The sequence below is a fragment of the Esox lucius genome, chromosome 3 (genome assembly GCF_011004845.1).
Source record: "Esox lucius isolate fEsoLuc1 chromosome 3, fEsoLuc1.pri, whole genome shotgun sequence".
NCBI lineage: Eukaryota > Metazoa > Chordata > Actinopteri > Esociformes > Esocidae > Esox > Esox lucius.
In genome coordinates, this window is record NC_047571.1 from 27115991 (window position 1) to 27137031 (window position 21041).

At 44.1% G+C, this 21041-nt stretch overlaps 1 protein-coding gene across 2 annotated transcripts in view; it reads right to left on the minus strand.

The window, feature by feature from the left end:
• Positions 1-11502: 11502 nt before the first annotated feature.
• kdm4ab (lysine (K)-specific demethylase 4A, genome duplicate b) overlaps positions 11503-21041 on the minus strand; it is a 30173-nt gene continuing 20634 nt past the window's right edge. For both annotated transcript variants that reach the window (XM_034290655.1, XM_034290645.1), the window contains 4 exons: positions 18846-19016; positions 14145-14264; positions 13650-13742; positions 11503-13457 (listed from right to left, as the gene is read on the minus strand). In XM_034290655.1, coding sequence (XP_034146546.1) covers positions 13317-13457; positions 13650-13742; positions 14145-14264; positions 18846-19016 — 525 coding nt within the window. In that variant the 3' untranslated portion in view covers positions 11503-13316. The remainder of the gene's footprint in view (positions 13458-13649; positions 13743-14144; positions 14265-18845; positions 19017-21041) is intronic.

Consider the following 21041-nt stretch of genomic DNA (forward strand, 5'->3'; position numbering starts at 1 on the left):
TATTATATTCTACTGTTGCGTATGCGTTTGCCGCGTGCCTTTATGTACCGGAGGGTGCATCAAAATCCCTTCATTGTCCCACTCGATGTTCAACAATACCGATTAATGTATTTGTTGTATTGTCACCTACTCCATCTATAGTTTTTGCTTGGCATGCACATACTTTGTTACCACATTGTCAATTGTAAACAGGTCTGTTATAGCACTTGGTAAATAAATGTCTATGGCAAATCATGTCCGTCAAATGTTTGAGACTATGTACTGGGTCTACCGACTTTGTTTTATCAATTTCTCTGGGCTTCCTTCGATATTGTGGTTTCTATACACTGACTATGATATTGTACAAATTGGTTTTATATCTGGTTTTAAAAACAATCAAATTGTCAGTAATATCTATATATATATTACTGACAATTTGATTATTGTTTTTAAAACCAGAAATAAAACCAATTTGGACAATAACACAGACTAATATTTAACACAATAAATTACACATGAGAAACAAATTACACATGAGAAACAACGACTTGGTTGTTTCTCATGTGTAATTTATTGTGTTAAATATTAGTCTCCTGTGCAAAACAGACCTTGGTCTCAATGGGACTGTTAAAAGTGTTTATTTTAAATGGTCAAAACCTATTGGATAAAAACCTATAAACAGATATATGCCTCACTGTAGCCTGTAGCCACAGCATTAATGTTGTAAGCTCAGACTGTTGGAGCTCAGTGGATCTATACTGCTCACCTGCTCGGCTTACACCTTTAAGTCGTTCATCCTCTGAGCATCTTCTATGTGACATTCACAGGCCCCATCCTGTATTGGGCTCAGGTCCAGGATGAAAAGGCACCCGCACTCCTCTCTGATGTACAGTAATATTGCACACTAATCTATAAATATTGAATGAACCAAGAAACTCAATCCGGACACTTACTGTTTTCCATTAAGGCCAGCCAGATTAGCAGCATGATGAAGTATTTATACCGGAATGTACAGGCACTAAGTGTCCTACATCATGTCAACATTTCAGAGTCTTCTCTGGTGGCAGGGAGCAAATGCCCATCGCTTCGGCTCAGTTACCTTGCATCATTCAATCACAAAAATGTGCATCCGTCCTTCAAAACTGAAAGTATTTTCAATACATTTACCATAACGTCATTACACAGCACAGTTTAGACAAAGAACGATTATTGACTCATGCCACAACTGGCCTGCGGGCCTCACTCCACAACCCTGCTATTCCTCACATGATCTTTCGGGGAGCATCAACAGTGTTGTTTACTGCACGGTATATTATTTCTCTCAATTTCCCTATAGGCTTTGTTTGAGGCGGGTCTGTAATGGTGGCCATGTAGCGGCCCTGAGATGCATTGTGCATGGTGTCTCTTGACAAGCGATCTATGAGTCAACTTGTCTTCTGTGAGGATTGCCCATCGCAGCGATACTGGCCATGTTATCGATTTCATGGTTGGGATTAGGTTCTTCTTCAGCCCGCGTAGTCTCACAGTTTAAAACACTAAAGGGGCTTAAAATGATGAGAATGGCATTTGGTTAATTTTCTTCTTTTGGAAATGTCCTTAACTTCAGTGTCTAGTGTTATTGTTATTAGTTCTGTGCTTTACTTTTATTTCATTCTTACTACTGTGGCTTAGTTTTCTATGGCTTCCCGAATTACTTCCCCCACCCCATAAACTTAATGAATGACCAGTAGTTTTACATGCAAATTATGCCAATGAATACATCAACACACTTACAGGTCAGAACCTATGGAAAAGAGGCTTCTTAACTACCCAACCGTCTCAGTTAATGTATTCTGGCTGTGAACAGTTGTAATAAATGATTTACTTTGCCACCCCTCAAAAAAGGATACCTTCACCCAAAGGAAATGTTTTTTTAACACATTGTGACCCCTAGTATAAAATGTACTCATCACAGATGACCATCAGTCCAAAAACATATTGAAGCAAATGAAAGATATTTGTTAAAACAAATCAGCTTTATAAAAAACCACCTCAGACTTGGTAGTCTTGGGAGCATTGTTTTACAAAATAAATTATTGATTGTCCCTTGCATCATATATGAGAAGCGAAAGGCTTTCACTCTGATAGGATGACTTCCTCCCAGACAGAAGCTAGAAGTAAACAAGACTTTGAGACAGAGGTTATGTGTGGTGAAGCGTGATGGAAACAGTAGACCCCAAAGATATTCAGACTGTGTTTAAAAGCTTTCCTCCTAAATCTGAGGGAACAAAAAAGCTTTACTCTTTCACCACTGTCTGTAGAAATTTGTGGCAAGTCCTCTCAGCACGATAAAAAGATTTTCTCAGGGCTTTCATGGGGTTTCAAAGTACCTTATTTAATTGTATAATGTCCTCTTATCATTCCTAGTCAAAATCTTAAGAGAAGGGCTGTTTCTGAATGGCATTACATCATTTTGAGGTTTTATTTGAGGTCTGATGCATGACCAACTGTTGACAAAGTCACAAAGACTCCCTAAATAAATATAGAATGCTGCCCTTACCATAGTTTCAACTACTTTGTGTTAGCAAGGCAATGACGGTTTCTTAAATCATTTTTCAGGAGAATTATCAATTTCTTTTTCAGTTAAATAAGGTTGCTAACGAGATCTTATTAAAGGTGATTTATCTTGATTACAGCATCTACATCAATGGTGTAGACTTTTAATATCCACTCCATGGTGACTCAGTTCAAGTATACAGGAAGTGTGTGGTATCAGTTTTGCTGATTTCTATTTTTTTTGCCAGATGGCAGCAGATGGAACAGTCCATGGCTCAGGTGGCTGAGGTCCCCAGCAATCCACCTGGCCTTCCCTCAACACAGATTGTAAATGCCCCTTGCCTTCCCAAAAATCAGACTGTAAATGCCCCTGGCCTTCCCTCAATACAGACTGTGAATACCCCTGGCCTTCCCCAAACACAGACTGTAAATGCCCCTGGCCTTCCTTCAACACAGACTGTAAATCCACCTGGCCTTCCTTCAACACAGACCGTAAATCCACCTGGCCTTCCTTCAACACAGACCGTAAATCCACCTGGCCTTCCTTCAACACAGACCGTAAATCCACCTGGCCTTCCTTCAACACAATCCTTAAATGCCCCTGTGTGTTCCGAGTGATCGTTTGGACTAACCTGCCCACCCTCTGTGGAGCCACATAGAGTGATGTGGTGGCTGTACCGGGGCAATAATGCCACCCAAAATAATCCCTCAAATGGTGCAGTTGTAGAAGTCTTAGGGGTCATTGGGTTTAGCAGCAGGGATAAGCGACTCAAAGCAGTTGCTGAGGACGCCTGGGGCGGCAGGAGGACCCAACCCCCAAAAGTAGTTTACACATTAAAAATAAATCCCGTTTTTTAGGAAGTCAGTCGGGTTCTCAGCTTACTGTGCAGAGAAATAATAGTAAAAGAAACCATTGGAAATATGTTTGTGTTTTCTGCTGTTATGCCAATCACTCGATTAGGTGACATTATTCATCGCAATATATTCATTGTTAGTCTAGTCTGCTGTCTAAACTTAGTAGTAGCTGACATATTTGTTGTAATATTGGCCACATACTGACCAGCAAGACATGCCCTTATCGCCAATGAGCACCTATTGTTTTTTGTCCTGTTTTTTTTTTTCTTTCAGATTTGACTGCGTTTTTTAATCTCTCTCAATTCAGCAAGGTTATTTACCGTTGCCTTGACTCATCGCAACTCCTGTGTTTGGGGGAAACATCTCCACCGAAACACGGCTCTCTCAGCCAGGACGTTTTCTTGCATAATCGCTTGGTAGAGACTGCATTCCCCAGCCAACCACAACTGCGCTAACAGCTGTACCGCAAGATAGTGACTTAAATCACGCTAGCCCCTTTCATTAGTGATTCTCTGCAGGCAAAATTGTAACATTGAATTTTATATATTTTTCTTTAATCAGTTTTACCAATACCTGAAACAAGGAACTAAAGGCTTGGCGTGGCTATTTAAAAAGAGTACCAGTACAGAGTACCAGTGTAGGGGTGGGGTGTGTACAGTGGGTAGGGAGATAAGGATAAGGCGAAAAACAGTATTCACAGCCGCCAAATATACGAGAAAATTATTGTTTTCCATTGCTAATCTTTTGGCTTGTAAACAAACTGAATGTCTCATATTTCAATGGAGAGCAAACCGTCAGTCACATCCTCTGAGCCTCGAGTGTAGGATGTATTTCTTATCAAACAATCTATGTGAGGAAACGAGAAGGAACCTCTGATGCTGAATGTCACACTCTGACAGACTTCTTTCACGCTGATATGGCAGAGAGAAACATTTCCAGTTTTACAATGATATTCTGCACATGGTTTTATGAGACTTAACTCTGCAGTTAATGTCTTGCAATTGTACACTCCAGTTACTGGAGTGTGGAGACACCCTCTGGAAATGGTCAAAGCCAGAGGATCAGCCATTATTAAAAGAAACCCTGAAGCAACGAAAGGTTAACAGCCCAAAGCAAGGGCAGAAACAGTTTTCACCTGGTCTGCTAAGGGATCCAATCCAGCTATACAAGCCTCCCCTGCTGGCCATGGGTCTGAAGGGGAATGAGGATTGTGTGCTGGTAGACACAGATTGCACAAAGGATCATGTGCTGGGTTATACATCATGTGTCAATGTTTTGCCTCGGGGGAACTTATAGGTTTATTTTATGCTGCTGCAGTCGGGTTAACAGGCCAGTAAAACAACAAGAGCAACACTATGAGAGAAATAGTGAAAGTAACCTCACAACAGGATAAAAGGAAATAGAACCCATCAAAGTTCTCTTTTTTCCTATTTTTTTGATTATATCGGGTAAAAACACAGAACAAAAGTAACAGAACATAGACAAACACAAATGTCATAATGGAGAATGACACAGAACGCAGCTGTGTTATAGCTCACAATGACAACACACTGTGTTTATACACTCAACAAAAATATAAACGCAACACTTTTGTTTTAGCCCCCATTTATCATTACACAACAATGGGCCTCAGGATCTCGTCACGGTATCTCTGTGCATTCAAAATGCCATCAATAAAATGCACCTGTGTTCGTTGTCCATAACACCCGCCTGTTCATACTATAACCCCACTGCCACCATGGGCCACTCGATCCACAATGTGGACATCAGCATACCGCTCACCCACATGACGCCATACACGCTGTCTCCTATCTGCCCTGTACAGTGAAAACCGGGATTCATCTGTGAAGAGAACACCTCTCCAAAGTGCCATTGAATGTGAGCATTTGCCCACTCAAGTAGGTTACGACGACGAACTGCAGTCAGGTCGAGACCCAGATGTATACGACCAGCATGCAGATGAGCTACTCTGACACGGTTTCTGACAGTTTGTGCAGAAATTCTTTGGTTATGCAAACTGATTGTTGCAGCAGCTGTCCGAGTGGCTGGTCACGATCTTGGAGGTGAAGCTGCTGGATGTGGAGGTCCTGGGCTGGTGTGGTTACACATGGTCTGCGGTTGTGAGGCCGTTTGGATGTACTGCCAAATTATCTGAAACGCCTTTGTAGACGGCTTATGGTAGAGAAATGAACATTAAATTCACGGGCAACAGCTCTGGTGGACATTCCTGCAGTCAGCATGCCAATTGCACGCTCCCTCAAAATTTGTGACATCTGTGGCATTGTGCTGTGTGATGGAACTGCACATTTTAGAGTGGCCTTTTATTGTGGCCAACCTAAGGCACACCTGTGCAATAATCATGCTGTCTAATCAGCATCTTGATATGCCGCACCTGTGAGGTGGATGGATTATCTCGGCAAAGGAGAAGAGCTCACTAACACAGATTTAGATAGATTTGTGAACAACATTTGAGAGAAATAGGCCTTTTGTGTACATAGAGAAAGTCTTAGATCTTTGAGTTCAGCTCATGATAAATGGGGGCAAAAACAAGTGTTGCGATTATAATTTTGTTCAGTGTACTTTAGTTCAGGGGTACTCAACTCCAACCCAACGATGTCCAGAGCCTGATGGTTTTCTGTAATACCTCATCATTAAATGCACTCACCTGGTGTCTGAGGTCTAAATAAGTCCCTGATTAGAGGGTTCCAATGACAAAACAGAGCGGAACTGGCTTTTAGGTCCAGAGTTGAGTTTTAGGGCTTCAGTGTAATATTTGATATTTAAATTAAATTGGTAGGTTCTGAAGAGTGGGTGGAGTTGCTCAAACCTGTGAGGCACATTTTAGGGCACCGTTGTCCTTTCTGCTTATCTGTAAGTGAGGGGAGAGCACAGAGAGGACGGTTTAGCTTGTGAGATAATCAATACTTATAACAGTAGTGAACCCTGAGTATGCCAGATACTATTAAGTGTGTCTTTATCTGTACCCTGCCTCTGAATGCTGTTGAAGATATCAAGACAACCTCACTGAATGTTTTTTAGTAAGAAGGGCCATGTGAAAGAACAAAGCTTTTGTGGACAAGTTGGGGCAGGTCACCAACAGAGATGTGGATTTAGGTGGAAGCAACTTGACTCTGTTTTTGTTTTAGTTCACAAGACCATACTGTACTCTATACTGCAGTATTTTAACATTTTGTAGACAATACTGTAGTACAGCCTTTGTCAGAGGCGGACCAGAGGTGGTCTATTTGGGCCAGACCCCCGGCCTTTGTTGGTATGCTGCGACTAGGTTTTGAAATCCTGAAATGATGCAGCTGTACTGTGAGGAAGTCACTTAACCGCTGGGTTCCTTAACATTATATTGTAAAGCATTACAGGATTGTGGGATCCTATGGTGTAGTGTACTATTCTACAGAATACTCTGGAAGTAGTATACCATAGAAAGATCTAGCATTTTTTGTAGGTAAAGGGTGAGGTACATTTCTAATTTGGGTGCTAGCACTTTAAATTCACCAGATTGGAGGGGGAGGTTTACTAAAGTTATCTGCAGCCAGATAGTTCGTATGTAATGAGAGTGCACACTTTTAAACGATGCCTTCTTAAGAAGAAAAAAGAACCACTCCCATGTTTGCTGGTGGAAAAAAAAATATATTTAGAAAGTGTAATTTCGCCTCTTCCTCTGAAATATTTATTTGCAAATTCATCATTCTCAAACTGAGACCAGTGACATTGTGAACTTGCACTGAGAAAATACACTTTTTGGATGAACTTAAAAAAAAAGAAAAGTTTTTGACTTTAATCCAGTTACCATTGATTTCCGTGAAACATAAATCTTTGTTAAAACATTAAGAACATGTCCATCCCGCAGTGCAGGGTCATAATGTATGTTTAATTGAATTTCAGCCAAAGAATCCATGGCCCACCAACCTGAATTGAGAGGAAAATTTGATTACTCACATAAGCTAAAAGCTACACTGGTTGTGTTAACCTTACATTCATGTGGTCATCAGGAGAATCTCTTAAAAATAAATAAAAACAAAGTACAAAAAAACTGTACTGCAGCTGTATTTTTTCTAAGTAAACAGACTTCACTTTTTCCACATTTTAAATGTTAGAACAAGGATGAAATGGATACATTTTCCTCATCAATCTACACAAAATATACCATATCGCAAGAACATGTTTTTAGAAAGATTGCAAGTTCATATAACCCCCCGAAATATCATTTTTACATAGGTACTCAGACCCTTTTATACATTACTTAGTTGAAGCACCTTTGGCAGCAATTACAGCCTTCAGTCTTCTTGGGTACCAAGCTATATGATTGGCACACCTGTATTTGGGGAGTTCCTCCCATTTTTCTCAGAACCTTTAAAGCTCGGTCAGATTGGCAGGGGAATGTTGCAGCAGTCATTTTCAAATCTTTATAGAGATGTTTGATAGTGTTCAAGTCAAGACTCTGACTGGTCTGCTCAAGGAAATTCACAGACCTGTCATGAAGCCAATCCACTATTGTCTTGGTTGTGGGCTGTTATGTGCCTTTCACAAGGCATACAACACTAATTGCTTGAAGTCTCTCTGGCTAAAATCATATGCAAAATCACAAGACCCGAAGAAAGCTGATTTTGTCAAATATGCGGTTTTGGTCAGAAAAACCTCACACATTTTGGATGTTTGCTTATAAGACCAGACAGCGTAAAAGAGCTGTCAAATCCTCCCTCAGCTACAGGAAGTTGTGTTCTGACCATACATACGTAAGTGCTGCCTTCAGCCAGATTTCCATTGACCTCCCCAATTATGCCTCCTGTCGGGAAGGAAATCATGATCCACACACGTCAAACGCTGCACTTTAATCAATGTGTATGACTACATAGAATGAACACAGTGGATAAAAGCTTGAAGGGTAAGGGAACCAACATGTCATTTGGTAATTGTTGAGGTCTAACCATTAAAAACTCTGCATTAGTGTTGCCCAATTACATCCATGTGGAGCAGTAGTTCTCTCCCTAGGTTTCAATAAGCAGTTTGTCTAAGACCCAGGATATGACTGCATCATTATAAATAGCTGGCTATGAGGCATTCTTCAAACCACAATTACTCAGAGATTAAATATTTGAGAGGATTGTTTTCTTTAAAAGGGACTTTGTAACTGAGTAAATAAAATGCGTGGCTGTAGTGTACTGTCAACCCGTGATTCAGCAGTCAACATTGCGTAAAGGTATACGTGATCAATGTCAGATATAGCAGACCTCTAAATTAGGGTATCTGCTAAATGACTAAAATGAAGTCCATACCATTGCGTTAAAAATGTCCATGGCAAAGAGTTTTTCAAAAAATGTTACAACAAGTTAGGGGTGTTTTGCTATGAAATTAAATGTAATTAATGAAATATAATTAACGTCAAAACAATTTACTTAAAAACTTTGTTTTGAATTAATGAACACATCACAGACAGTCATTAATAATTATGTAAGTCATAACCAAACGTAAGTATTTTTAGAGGGGTTTCTCAGTCTGTCAGAAGCACATGGGAAAGACAAAACAGAGCTATTCACTCCGAGGCTTGGCATTTCTGCCGGTCTATCAGCAGATGTAGACATGTTCCTCCGGGGGCGATTGGGAAGCGGGAGCCACACAGCCCAGCAGCGACGCTAATTAGCCAGTCGTGTGGCTGCAGGTGGCTCCCAGTCCCCCCCCCAGGCCCCTGGAGGACAGCAGAGCCGGGTTGAACCCAGCCAAAGAACGAGCTAGCTTAGTCATTCTCCATCCCTGCCATCCCAAACACAGGCAGTACAGCAGGTCTCTCGCACCCATGCACGGACAACCCCGATAGACCTCTCTGGGGGTCAATCAATCAATCACATTTATTTATAAAGCCCTTTTTACAACAGCAGTTGTCACAAAGTGCCTTACAGAGACACCCGGCCCTAAACCCCAAGGAGCAAACAACAATAGTGTTGAATTTCAGTGGCTAGGAATAACTCCCTAAGGTCGAATTTTAGGAAGAAACCTAGAGAGGACCCAGACTCAGAGGGGTGGACCAGTCCTCTTCTGGCTGTGCCGGGTGAGATATTAAGAGTCCAATTGGAATAATAAATAAATTTCTCTGGGCTAAATCCAGAGTCTATTTGATTTTAGACTAGTTCAGAAATATGACCAGGTGGACAAGTACAGGGACAGCAACGGGCCCCCAAAACCAGGTAATCCGCAGGTGTGGACCAGGACCTCATCTCCTCCTAAAATTTAAAACTGGAGGAGACTGAGAAAAGTTAGTAGTGCATTCCTCATATCAATTAAAAGGCCTGCATCTTGCGATCTAAGGTTACGTGTAGGTATGTAGGGGCAGGAAAAGAAACATTCACCCAATGCCTGTAATATCTTGTGAAAGCCCACTTCCCTGGGCTTTCAGCGTATGTTTTATGCGACAGCAGATTTCGGGGACAGGAGGAGAAAAAGGGAGGAGAATCCGGGAGCGGATGGTAACTGGAGATACCACAGCTGCGTCATTCCAGGTCTGTTTCGGCGGCTGAGCGGTGCTGAATCAGGCCGGGGGGAGCGGCGGAGCACAAAGGCCTAGTGTGGTACATTCAGGATGTGAGCTGCATGCACGGCTCAACAGTGCAGAACCACCACGAGTAGAACGCACACCACCGGGGAAATCGGTTGATGCGGGACTCACTATGTCAATTTGACGGCACATTGTTTTTTCAATCTGATGTATGCAATATACAATGAATTATCACGTGGAGTTAGGCATCACCCTGCCTGCGGAAAACAATGGACCGGTTACAGAGCAATTCCATTGATGTAGGAGTGTGTACATGACTCAGTTGATTTCTTATAAATACAGACACTGCCCAACTTATATTACATGTTTAGCACGAATAGTCTTTCTTGACAGCATTAATGAACTTGAAGATGACAGAAAAATAAATCGGACACCAAAGTAAAATTTCAAAAACAACAATATCTTTTAGGAGGAGAGGTTTTGTTGGGGAATCCTTAAGTCTTAGTAAATAGGCAAGAGGTTGAAGTCATGTTAAAATTTGTAAATTAACTTTCTGGACAAATTCTGTCCTGAAAGGTTCCTCAGAGACTGACAGACAGTGGCATTGGAATAACATCTCTCTGCCGGTTACCAGGAGTGAAATGAAGAGTGCTAATGACCAACGCCACAACTTGGCTGCCTGTACGCATATCGCACTCTCCTGTAATTATCTAATGTGACCTAATTGGCTGGGCTTTGAAACTCTGCTGGCAGCTTCTTCTACTCCTTTGGCCTCAGGCCAGGTGGGCAGCCATACACAAAGCAGGCCCCTGTCCACCAGGTAACTTTCATCAAAACCCATGAAAACTAGTAGCCTGCCCCCACCCTAGAAAAATGCTACTTAAAATAAAAAATACAAATACAACTTTCTATAGCCAGTCTTCAAATTATAATTCAGCAGTGAACAAAGTAATGTATGACAGTGTTAATGATAGTAATATACTAACTGCTCCATAGCGGATGCAGAGGCAACCAGATTTTTTTGACAATATAAGCGAGCTTCCTGAAAACACTTAATTTGCCGAGGTTTGCACATCCCCCAGATTTTTCGACAGCCTGGGACCGCACTACAACGAGTTAGCAGTACCTACAGCCAGGGGCCATTACACACCACATTCCAGTGAAGCTTTCCAAAATCCACAAATGCTCTTCACGCCCACCTGTGTTAAGTGTGGAGGGTGTGATCTGAAGCCAACAGCAGACACCAGGGATCAGAGAAGATTGTGGTACAGCAGAGTAGAGTTGTATGGTGCAATGTTCATGAAAGGGTGGAAAGCACCACTTCATGACCAGGTAGCTGTCCATATGCCACAATCACATCATTCCACAATGGTACGTTATGAAGCTTTAGTTATGTTACCACCCGGGCGCGCCCTCCTGTTGAATTCCAGCGATTAAATTGGCCAACATTGCCCAAACCTCCAGGTGCATGTGATGGCCAGACCAGCGCCAGATTTCCCAAAAGCATCGTCGCACCAAGTTCATCCATTCCAGTATGGTGCAATGTTCATCCATTATTGCTGCAGTTAGCTGTAAGATATTCTGATGCCATAATTTTTTTTTTAGCTAACCAGGAACTACAAACCCCATAACATTGCACAGCTGCAGATGTTTATTATACCTGTACAATGCTTAGAAAGTTAGGATAAAAATGAAAAACAAGTGTCACTTTTTTGCTATACAAGTCAGTAAATTAGATTCAAGATTTTGCCTCTCTCTCTCTCTAACAGGGCTGCTAAACCCTGATCCCGTAGGGCGACAGTCATGTACGATGTCGCACCAACCCTAATTTAGCAAACTCGATTCAAAGAATTACAGTAGCGGGATGAAAAGCTTAAGTAGGTAAGTCAACTGGAACTTTAGAGAAAACCAACAGTATGATATATCTCCAGGATGTAGTCTGGGCAGCCCTGATCTATAGGATCTCCCTCAAACGTCTGACCGGATGTGTAACAGTTTAGGGGAATTTTACAGGAAACAAGACACAGGAAACACATTTTTTCCCCTCGGTCAAGTCTTTACTGCAACAGTTGATATTTGATGTTTACAACCATAATGCACAGGGATAATGCCTAGGGCGCACACAAAAAAAATCAAACCATGGCAACAGATTGTGAGGCGAGGCAAGGGTAAAGGAGGTGCTGAGGGTGTCCTTCGGAGAAACATTTTGCTGCGGTCACCTTACTGATAGTGATCAACTACAAACCTGTGTTTGAACCCTAGAGCAACTGCGCAAACTTGCATCGTGGTGAATTTAAAACAAGAATAATTCTGGATGTAGAATGTAGTATGTCTATGTGCAATGTTTAACGCTTGCCAATTTAAGGTGGCCCATGGCTAACTTTTTCCCGTAACTTAGGGACTTACCAGCCGTCCGAACAGAGAATGATAAGACATGTCACTTAACGGAGTAATAAGTGCTTTTCTGCAGAACAAGGACCCTGATCCACTAAATACACACACTAAAAATACAACAGAGGGTTTGGAAAAAATTAATAATTGAAACAACTTCTTCAAGAAAGGGGAACCAAGTCGCATCCAAAAGTCTATCCACATAACAAATATAAATACATCTCTGGGATTAAACGCAGCGAGTTGTGGCAACAAAGAGGTGCGTTCTCAAACTCTTCAAAACTGACATAAATTAAATTCAATAAATCCAAAGCTTTAAAGTTGCAAAGCTAAAAACTGAACATAACAGAACACTGCCATTTGAACTTAATGCTAGGGCTGCTAACTTCATCTTTCTTTCGTCACAGCAGACACGATCAGAGCTGTACATTCCTAGCTGAGATAATATGAAGTTCATAATATTGCAAAGCATATAAAGCACCTCTGATCGGTTTTAAATTATCAGCTAATAGCATGTTATTAAAAAAACATATTGAATGCAATGCAATGCGTTGTCAGATGCTATCTTTCATGAGTCATCCATCATGTTTGAATTGGGGAAAAAGGGTATTGTTAATGCATTTAGATGGGTAAAGCTCGAGGTGAGAAAGCAGACTTACGTGTAACAAATCAAAGGATGAACTAACGGTCAGAAGATGGCAGGACAATGCAAAATCTGGTAATCGAGCAGGGTTTCAACAAAAGAGGTCAAATCTGTCCCGGTGTCTTGGGCAGTTCCAATTCCACCAAATATTTAATTACTGGTTCCCATCGTATAAATGTATAGCAACAAGCAATAAGACAATTCACAGAAACTATGGGGGGGGTTTCATAAAGAACTGAAATCCCACCAGAAAGTCCCAGCCGTGGTTTTTAAAAATGCCCCAAGGGCATGGAAGCCTTCCACCTCCAGAGAGAGTTTGTTCCTAATAGCACCCAGCGCCCGTTGAAGCCCTGAGGCTCCCTCCTCCCTGGGTGTGTGCTTAGTTCGTAATGAAGCAGAGGACCGGAGTTACTCCATGATAGCCCTGTATATGAGAGGCTCGATGTAGTCTTCTCTGTAGCGGGAGTTGATGACGCGCTGTCGCTTGGCGCCCTGCTTCACCTCCTTCTCTGTGAAGATCCCGTCGAAACGCATGTCTGACGCCTTGGACTGAGGGTGAGAGACAGGCCCGTGAGTGAGTTAGAGCCATTAATGTAGTATCAAAAGTGTTAAAAGAACACAGATTTTAAAACACGGAACTAACAAAATCCCCTGTATGAACCGGCGTTGCAGTCCTATTCCACATGACCCAATGAATTCGTTTGGATGACGAACACACCGAAAGAGACCCATCCTCCTCACCATTCTAGACTTGACTCGCTTGGGCAGCTCCTCGTCCAGACTGTACACGTCTTCCCGCTTGGCAGACAGGGACGACCCGTCCTCAAACTCCATCTGAATCGGTGCACAAAACCACGATCACGTCGGCATAACAACCATTTCTGCTTTCTATTGTTGCAAAATTGACAGCTCATGGTAACAAATGGTGGCGCCGGGGTTGGATTCTAGTCTGGGCAGTCGGGGAACACATGCAGGTGGCAGCTGAATGAAGGAGTCAGTGCAGAACTCCACTGCAAAGCACATCAAATGGTATGGAAACTATGTACAATAAGTTAATTAGCACAAAGAGTAGCAAGAGATTTTTGGTTAATCATGTTTAACACAGAAGAAAAAGATTTGTACGGAAATCAGTCTGAAGCTTGAAACGGTAGACAATCAGGTGGAGGCGATCCCCCGAGTGGCCGTGAGGGCGGCCGGCACACGGTGGAGAATGGAGGTCAATGTTGTCCCTCTTACCTGGTACATGGGGATGGAGTGCGATGCCACGAATTTGGCTCCATACAGCAGATTGTCTGTCCAGCGTACCTGGACCTCCTCGCCGACCGCCGGAGGGCCCAGCGCCACACAGTCCCGGTTCTGGAACCAAACCGAAGACAAGTTCATTGCAGGGGACGGAGAACAACGCCACACATACAGTGAAGCCAGGAACAACTGGCCTGATTAGTTGCCAGGTCGTCATCGGTGACCAATAATGCAGATGTTTGTCGTTTTATTTGCCCTGTCACAGGAGCCCACGGCTTGATCTACGGTCCTGCCTTGTTATGGCCCCTCGTTGGAGTGCGACATCTAAACAGTTTCATGGGAAATGCTGTTACCACAGCAACTACTGCGTGTAAGAGTCACCCCCCCACCCCTTTCTTCTTTTCAATAAAACATAACTTCATTATTCCTTTGTTACAGCAACCAGAAACAATAGGCCAATTTAGGAGACTCTTTAACATGAACCTACCCATACTCACATTTGCATAATTTTTGCTGGACCGCACAAGCGGCGCCAGCTAAGAAGAGCGAATGTCTCTAAGTGAGTGAGTGAGCGAGCGACAGAGTGAGCGAGTGAGTGAGCGAGTGAGTGAGCGAGCGACAGAGCGAGTGAGCGAGTGAGTGAGCGAGTGAGCGAGCGAGCGAGCGACAGAGCGAGCGAGTGACAGAGCGAGCGACAGAGCGAGCGAGTGACAGAGCGAGCGACAGAGCGACAGAGCGACAGAGCGACAGAGCGAGCGAGTGACAGAGCGAGCGAGTGACAGAGCGAGCGAGCGACAGAGCGAGCGAGTGACAAAGTGACAGAGTGAGTGACAGAGTGAGAGAGTGAGAGAGTGACAGAGTGACAGAGTGACAAAGTGACAGAGTGAGTGACAGAGTGAGAGAGTGAGAGAGTGAGAGAGTGAGAGAGCGAGCGACAGAGTGAGCGAGTGAGCGAGTGAGCGAGCGAGTGACAGAGCGAGCGAGTGACAGAGCGAGCGAGTGACAGAGCGACAGAGCGAGCGAGTGACAAAGTGACAGAGCGAGCGAGTGACAAAGTGACAGAGTGAGTGACAAAGTGACAGAGTGAGTGACAAAGTGACAGAGTGAGTGACAAAGTGACAGAGTGAGTGACAAAGTGACAGAGTGAGTGAGAGAGTGACAAAGTGACAGAGTGAGTGAGAGAGTGACAAAGTGACAGAGTGAGTGAGTGAGTGAGAGAGTGAGAGAGTGAGAGAGTGAGAGAGTGACAGAGTGAGAGAGTGACAGAGTGACAGAGTGACAGAGTGAGAGAGTGACAGAGTGACAGAGTGAGAGAGTGACAGAGTGACAGAGTGACAGAGTGACAGAGTGAGTGAGAGAGTGAGAGAGTGAGAGAGTGAGTGAGAGAGTGAGAGAGTGACAGAGTGAGAGAGTGAGCGAGCGACAGAGCGAGCGAGTGACAGAGCGAGCGAGCGACAGAGCGAGCGAGTGACAGAGCGACAGAGCGAGCGAGTGACAGAGCGACAGAGTGACAGAGCGACAGAGCGACAGAGCGAGAGAGCGACAGAGTGAGAGAGTGACAGAGTGAGAGAGTGACAGAGTGAGTGAGTGACAGAGTGAGAGAGTGACAGAGTGAGAGAGTGACAGAGTGAGAGAGTGACAGAGTGAGAGAGTGACAGAGTGAGAGAGAGAGTGAGTGACAGAGTGACAGAGTGAGAGTGTGACAGAGTGAGAGAGTGACAGAGTGACAGAGTGAGAGAGTGAGAGAGTGACAGAGTGACAGAGTGAGAGAGTGACAGAGTGAGAGAGTGAGTGAAAGAGTGAAAGAGTGAGTGAGAGAGTGAGAGACAGAGCGAGCGACAGAGCGAGCGACAGAGCGAGCGAGCGACAGAGCGAGCGAGCGACAGAGCGAGCGAGCGACAGAGCGAGCGAGCGACAGAGCGAGCGACAGAGCGAGCGACAGAGCGAGCGAGCGACAGAGCGAGCGAGCGACAGAGCGAGCGAGTGACAGAGCGAGCGAGTGACAGAGCGAGCGAGTGACAGAGCGAGCGAGTGACAGAGCGACAGAGTGAGAGAGTGACAGAGTGAGAGAGTGAGTGACAGAGTGAGAGAGTGAGTGACAGAGTGAGTGACAGAGTGAGTGACAGAGTGAGAGAGTGAGTGACAGAGTGAGTGACAGAGTGACAGAGTGAGTGAGTGACAGAGTGAGTGAGTGACAGAGTGAGTGAGTGAGAGAGTGACAGAGTGAGTGAGTGAGAGAGTGACAGAGTGAGTGAGTGAGAGAGTGACAGAGTGACAGAGTGAGTGACAGAGTGAGTGAGTGAGAGAGTGACAGAGTGACAGAGTGAGTGACAGAGTGACAGAGTGAGTGACAGAGTGACAGAGTGAGTGACAGAGTGACAGAGTGAGTGAGTGACAGAGTGAGTGAGTGACAGAGTGAGTGAGTGACAGAGTGAGTGAGTGACAGAGTGAGTGAGTGACAGAGTGAGTGAGTGACAGAGTGAGTGAGTGACAGAGTGAGTGAGTGACAGAGCGAGCGACAGAGCGAGCGACAGAGCGAGCGACAGAGCGAGCGACAGAGCGAGCGACAGAGCGAGCGACAGAGTGACAGAGTGACAGAGTGAGCGACAGAGTGAGCGACAGAGTGAGTGAATGACAGAGTGACAGAGTGACAGAGTGACAGAGTGAGTGAGCGAGCGAGCGACAGAGAGAGTGAGTGAGTGACAGAGCGACAGAGCGAGCGACAGAGAGAGTGAGTGAGTGACAGAGCGACAGAGTGAGCGAGCGAGCGACAGAGTGAGCGAGCGAGCGACAGAGTGAGTGAGCGAGCGAGCGACAGAGTGAGTGAGCGAGCGAGCGACAGAGTGAGTGAGTGAGTGAGCGAGCGAGCGACAGAGTGAGTGAGTGAGTGAGCGAGCGAGCGACAGAGTGAGTGAGTGAGTGAGTGAGTGAGTGAGCGACAGAGTGAGTGAGTGAGTGAGTGAGCGAGCGAGTGAGTGAGTGAGCGAGCGAGCGACAGAGTGAGTGAGTGAGCGAGTGAGTGAGTGAGTGAGCGAGCGAGTGAGCGAGTGAGTGAGTGAGTGAGCGAGCGAGTGAGCGAGTGAGCGACAGAGTGAGCGAGCGAGTGAGCGAGTGAGCGACAGAGCGAGCGACAGAGCGAGCGAGCGACAGAGCGAGCGACAGAGTGAGCGACAGAGTGAGCGACAGAGCGAGTGAGCGAGCGACAGAGCGAGCGACAGAGCGAGTGAGTGAGCGACAGAGCGAGCGAGCGACAGAGTGAGTGAGTGAGCGAGCAAGCGACAGAGTGGGCGAGCGAGCGACAGAGTGGGCGAGCGAGCGACAGAGTGGGCGAGCGAGCGACAGAGTGGGCGAGCGAGCGACAGAGCGAGCGACAGAGCGAGCGAGTACCCCTTGTTAAATAGCGTAGTGGTTAGAGAAGCGTACCTGCAAAGTACAGGTCCCAAGTTTGTATCTCCTCGCAGGCAATGCGTAGTACACATTATGAATAATTCCGTATAGACAAACTTTGCTGGCTAAAACCGTTAGTATCTACATTATAGTAAGCCTGAAATAAAAGATTACGGTTATATTGCGACCGTTTCTGGTGGATTTTCGAAGTACGCATCCGTGCATGCATTGTGGGTCAGGATAGACAAACATTTGCTGTCTACAACATAGGCTACAGTAGTTACGTTATAGTCAGCCTTCATTGAAACTGTATACGGTTATATTGCGACTGTTTCTGGCATGGAAAAGTTCATCTTCAGTCTCGCTAGCAATTGCTCAATTCTTATGATTATTACTAGAAAGTTAGTAGATACTAGAAAGCCTATTTAACACAATCCTCAATGGAGTCTAGTTACAGCTGTAAGTTCTTGTAATGCCGTGGCGTAGAGGTTAACGACAGCTTCAATCATATGGAAGACCTACGTTCTAATCTGTTGAGAGCAACGACATTTATTAATAATTTCTGGTAGATTCCACGATTCTCTCGTCTTTTCACTAGCAATTGCTCAATTGTTATGACTATTCCAGTAAGTTAGTAGATATCAGTAAAGCTTATTACTGCTGTTAAAACGGCCAGTGGCAAACGCCATACATAGCCGCTATTTGTGGCGGAGGTAAACTTAGTAAGAAACATTAGTCAGTTTAACTGTATCAATTTAATTCACAAATGGCCAATTAACTATTAAAACGGCCAGTGGCAAAATGGGATTTGTTCAGGATTGAGACTAGAGGCTATACATGGCAAAAGTACAGCTCTGTGGTGTAGTGGTTAACGACACAGCCTTTCACTTGGGTGACCCGGGTTCAAATCTCGATATGGCAACAACCTTCTGTTGCGGGCCGGCTGAATTAGGCTTGCCTGGTTTTGTGTTATTCCTGGGATTTGAAATCCAGTATCCGGCCACTCCAGTCCCACCTGCTAACTGAGTCACTGACTTTCTGCACTGACATTTCGTTAATTTTTAACCAGGTATGTCAATTTAGAATCCAATTCTGAGTTTCAACAGCGACAAGGCCAAAGGCATTAAAACGGAAGAGGCCAAGACAAACACATAGACATAAATAATGTAAAAACATTAAAGAAACTACAGTACAAGTGCATACTCTAGTGTTGAACAATCATCGAAACACACGATTCACAGCAAGACAAGACTTGCCAAGATGGCATTTACCACATGCTACCAACAGCGCAGCTGACGATCTCCTCACCTCGATGTCCTCAGGGAAGAGGTTGTCGCTGTAGGAGCCGTCGTCGAAGACAACCTCGTAGAATGTGGCGGTGGTCAGCTCCAGCACCTCACACTGGTAGTAGCGGCCATTTTTGTGCTTGCAGATAACCTTCTGGCCCACCTCCAGCTCTCTCATGGCCGCCGCATTGCGCTAGGGAGTGAAAGGAGGACAACAAATCCAACATCAATCCACATAGAAACGTTGCAAATGTTTGTTTTTCCCCTCAGGCATTTTTATTCCACATTGGACAGGGTGGTGGTGAGAGACAGAGGTTTCATTGCACTGTGCTTGTACGGTTCAATGACAAAGTTCAATCTAATCAAATATTGTCGCACCACTGAACTTAGCACACATTAAGTGAAGAATGTATAACATTGAAACAACAATAAGAGTAAATAAATGTGAAGGTGGACAAATAAATGCCATTTCAGTAGTGGTAAGTCACTCGAGGTCAGGCAAATTTTAATAGCTTCTTTTATATTCTACCCAGCTACTTCAAACTCAGATAACACATCGGTTAAGCAAAATCATTCAGAGAAAATTAGCACTGCATTAAAAAAGAATAATAAATCCATTCACAAATGTCTTATCCCGAGAAAGCCTACTGCACATTAGGGATAATTATCTTAAGTGTGAACAGTGACTCTATAAGCAGCTAAAACCTAGACACATCCAGCAAAATGGAAGATCTCTGTTCAATAAGCAGCTAAAGACATCCAGCAAAATGGAAGATCTCTGTTCAATAAGCAGCTAAAGACATCCAGCAAAAGGGAAGATCTCTGTTCAATAAGCAGCTAAAGACATCCAGCAAAAGGGAAGATCTCTGTTCAATAAGCAGCTAAAGACATCCAGCAAAATGGAAGATCTCTGTTCAATAAGCAGCTAAAGACATCCAGCAAAAGGGAAGATCTCTGTTCAATAAGCAGCTAAAGACATCCAGCAAAAGGGAAGATCTCTGTTCAATAAGCAGCTAAAGACATCCAGCAAAATGGAAGATCTCTGTTCAATAAGCAGCTAAAGACATCCAGCAAAAGGGAAGATCTCTGTTCAATAAGCAGCTAAAGACATCCAGCAAAAGGGAAGATCTCTGTTCAATAAGCAGCTAAAGACATCCAGCAAAATGGAAGATCTCTGTTCAATAAGCAGCTAAAGACATCCAGCAAAATGGAAGATCTCTGTTCAATAAGCAGCTAAAGACATCCAGCAAAAGGGAAGATCTCTGTTCAATAAGCAGCTAAAGACATCCAGCAAAAGGGAAGATCTCTGTTCAATAAGCAGCTAAAGACATCCAGCAAAAGGGAAGATCTCTGTTCAATAAGCAGCTAAAGACATCCAGCAAAAGGGAAGATCTCTGCTCTGCTCCACACAGTTGACAATTAAACAGGTACTAAATATAAAAAAAAGTCTGGAATAGTTTACCCACGCTGCATTTAATACACCACACACAGTATAGCCAACATCTTCTGCATACTGGGTTGTAAGTAGAAAATGTATATTTAATGTTTGTTAACTATCCTGGCTTTTGTAATTGCCATTGAGGGGTTAAGAGAAACTTGTTGAATACAGTGTTGTGTTACCGCGCTGAGGAGAGCGGGCATGGATTATTAAACCGGTGGCTTCAGCTACATGACCTTAAACAAACCCTAGAAATCCAGAACGGAGAACGGCAGGATAACTGACCCTCTTGACCGGCGGGCCAGTCGTTCCGCCAAACGTTCATAAGACAAACTAGTTCTGTTTGCGAAACCCAGGACGGGTTTTGCAACAGAATGGACGCACCAGCTGTGGTGTGTTTCCGATTGGCTGCCCCAAAGCTCTCAGTAATCCTTTACCTCACTGCGCGAGTCTGTCGTCTAGAGTCAACATCCACTTCCAGTCAACCAGGACCAAGAGTCACAGTGTCCTTCCCCGGCCGACGAGTCCATGGGGTGACCAAAATCAATATCACATTTTTTTTTTTTGGAGTGTGAGCGCCGTAGCGCTCGGGGGTGTAGTTGAAAGTGACGAGGAAGGAGTAAGACAAATCTAGCGCTACACAATCTGAAAACGAACCAAACCAGCAGAAAACAATCACTCGGCAAACAATTCTGCAGTAAATGCTTGCATTTTAAAATATGATGCTCAACTATAATTTTAACATACCTCGTTTTTGACCTGAATTGCTTTTGCGTTAAA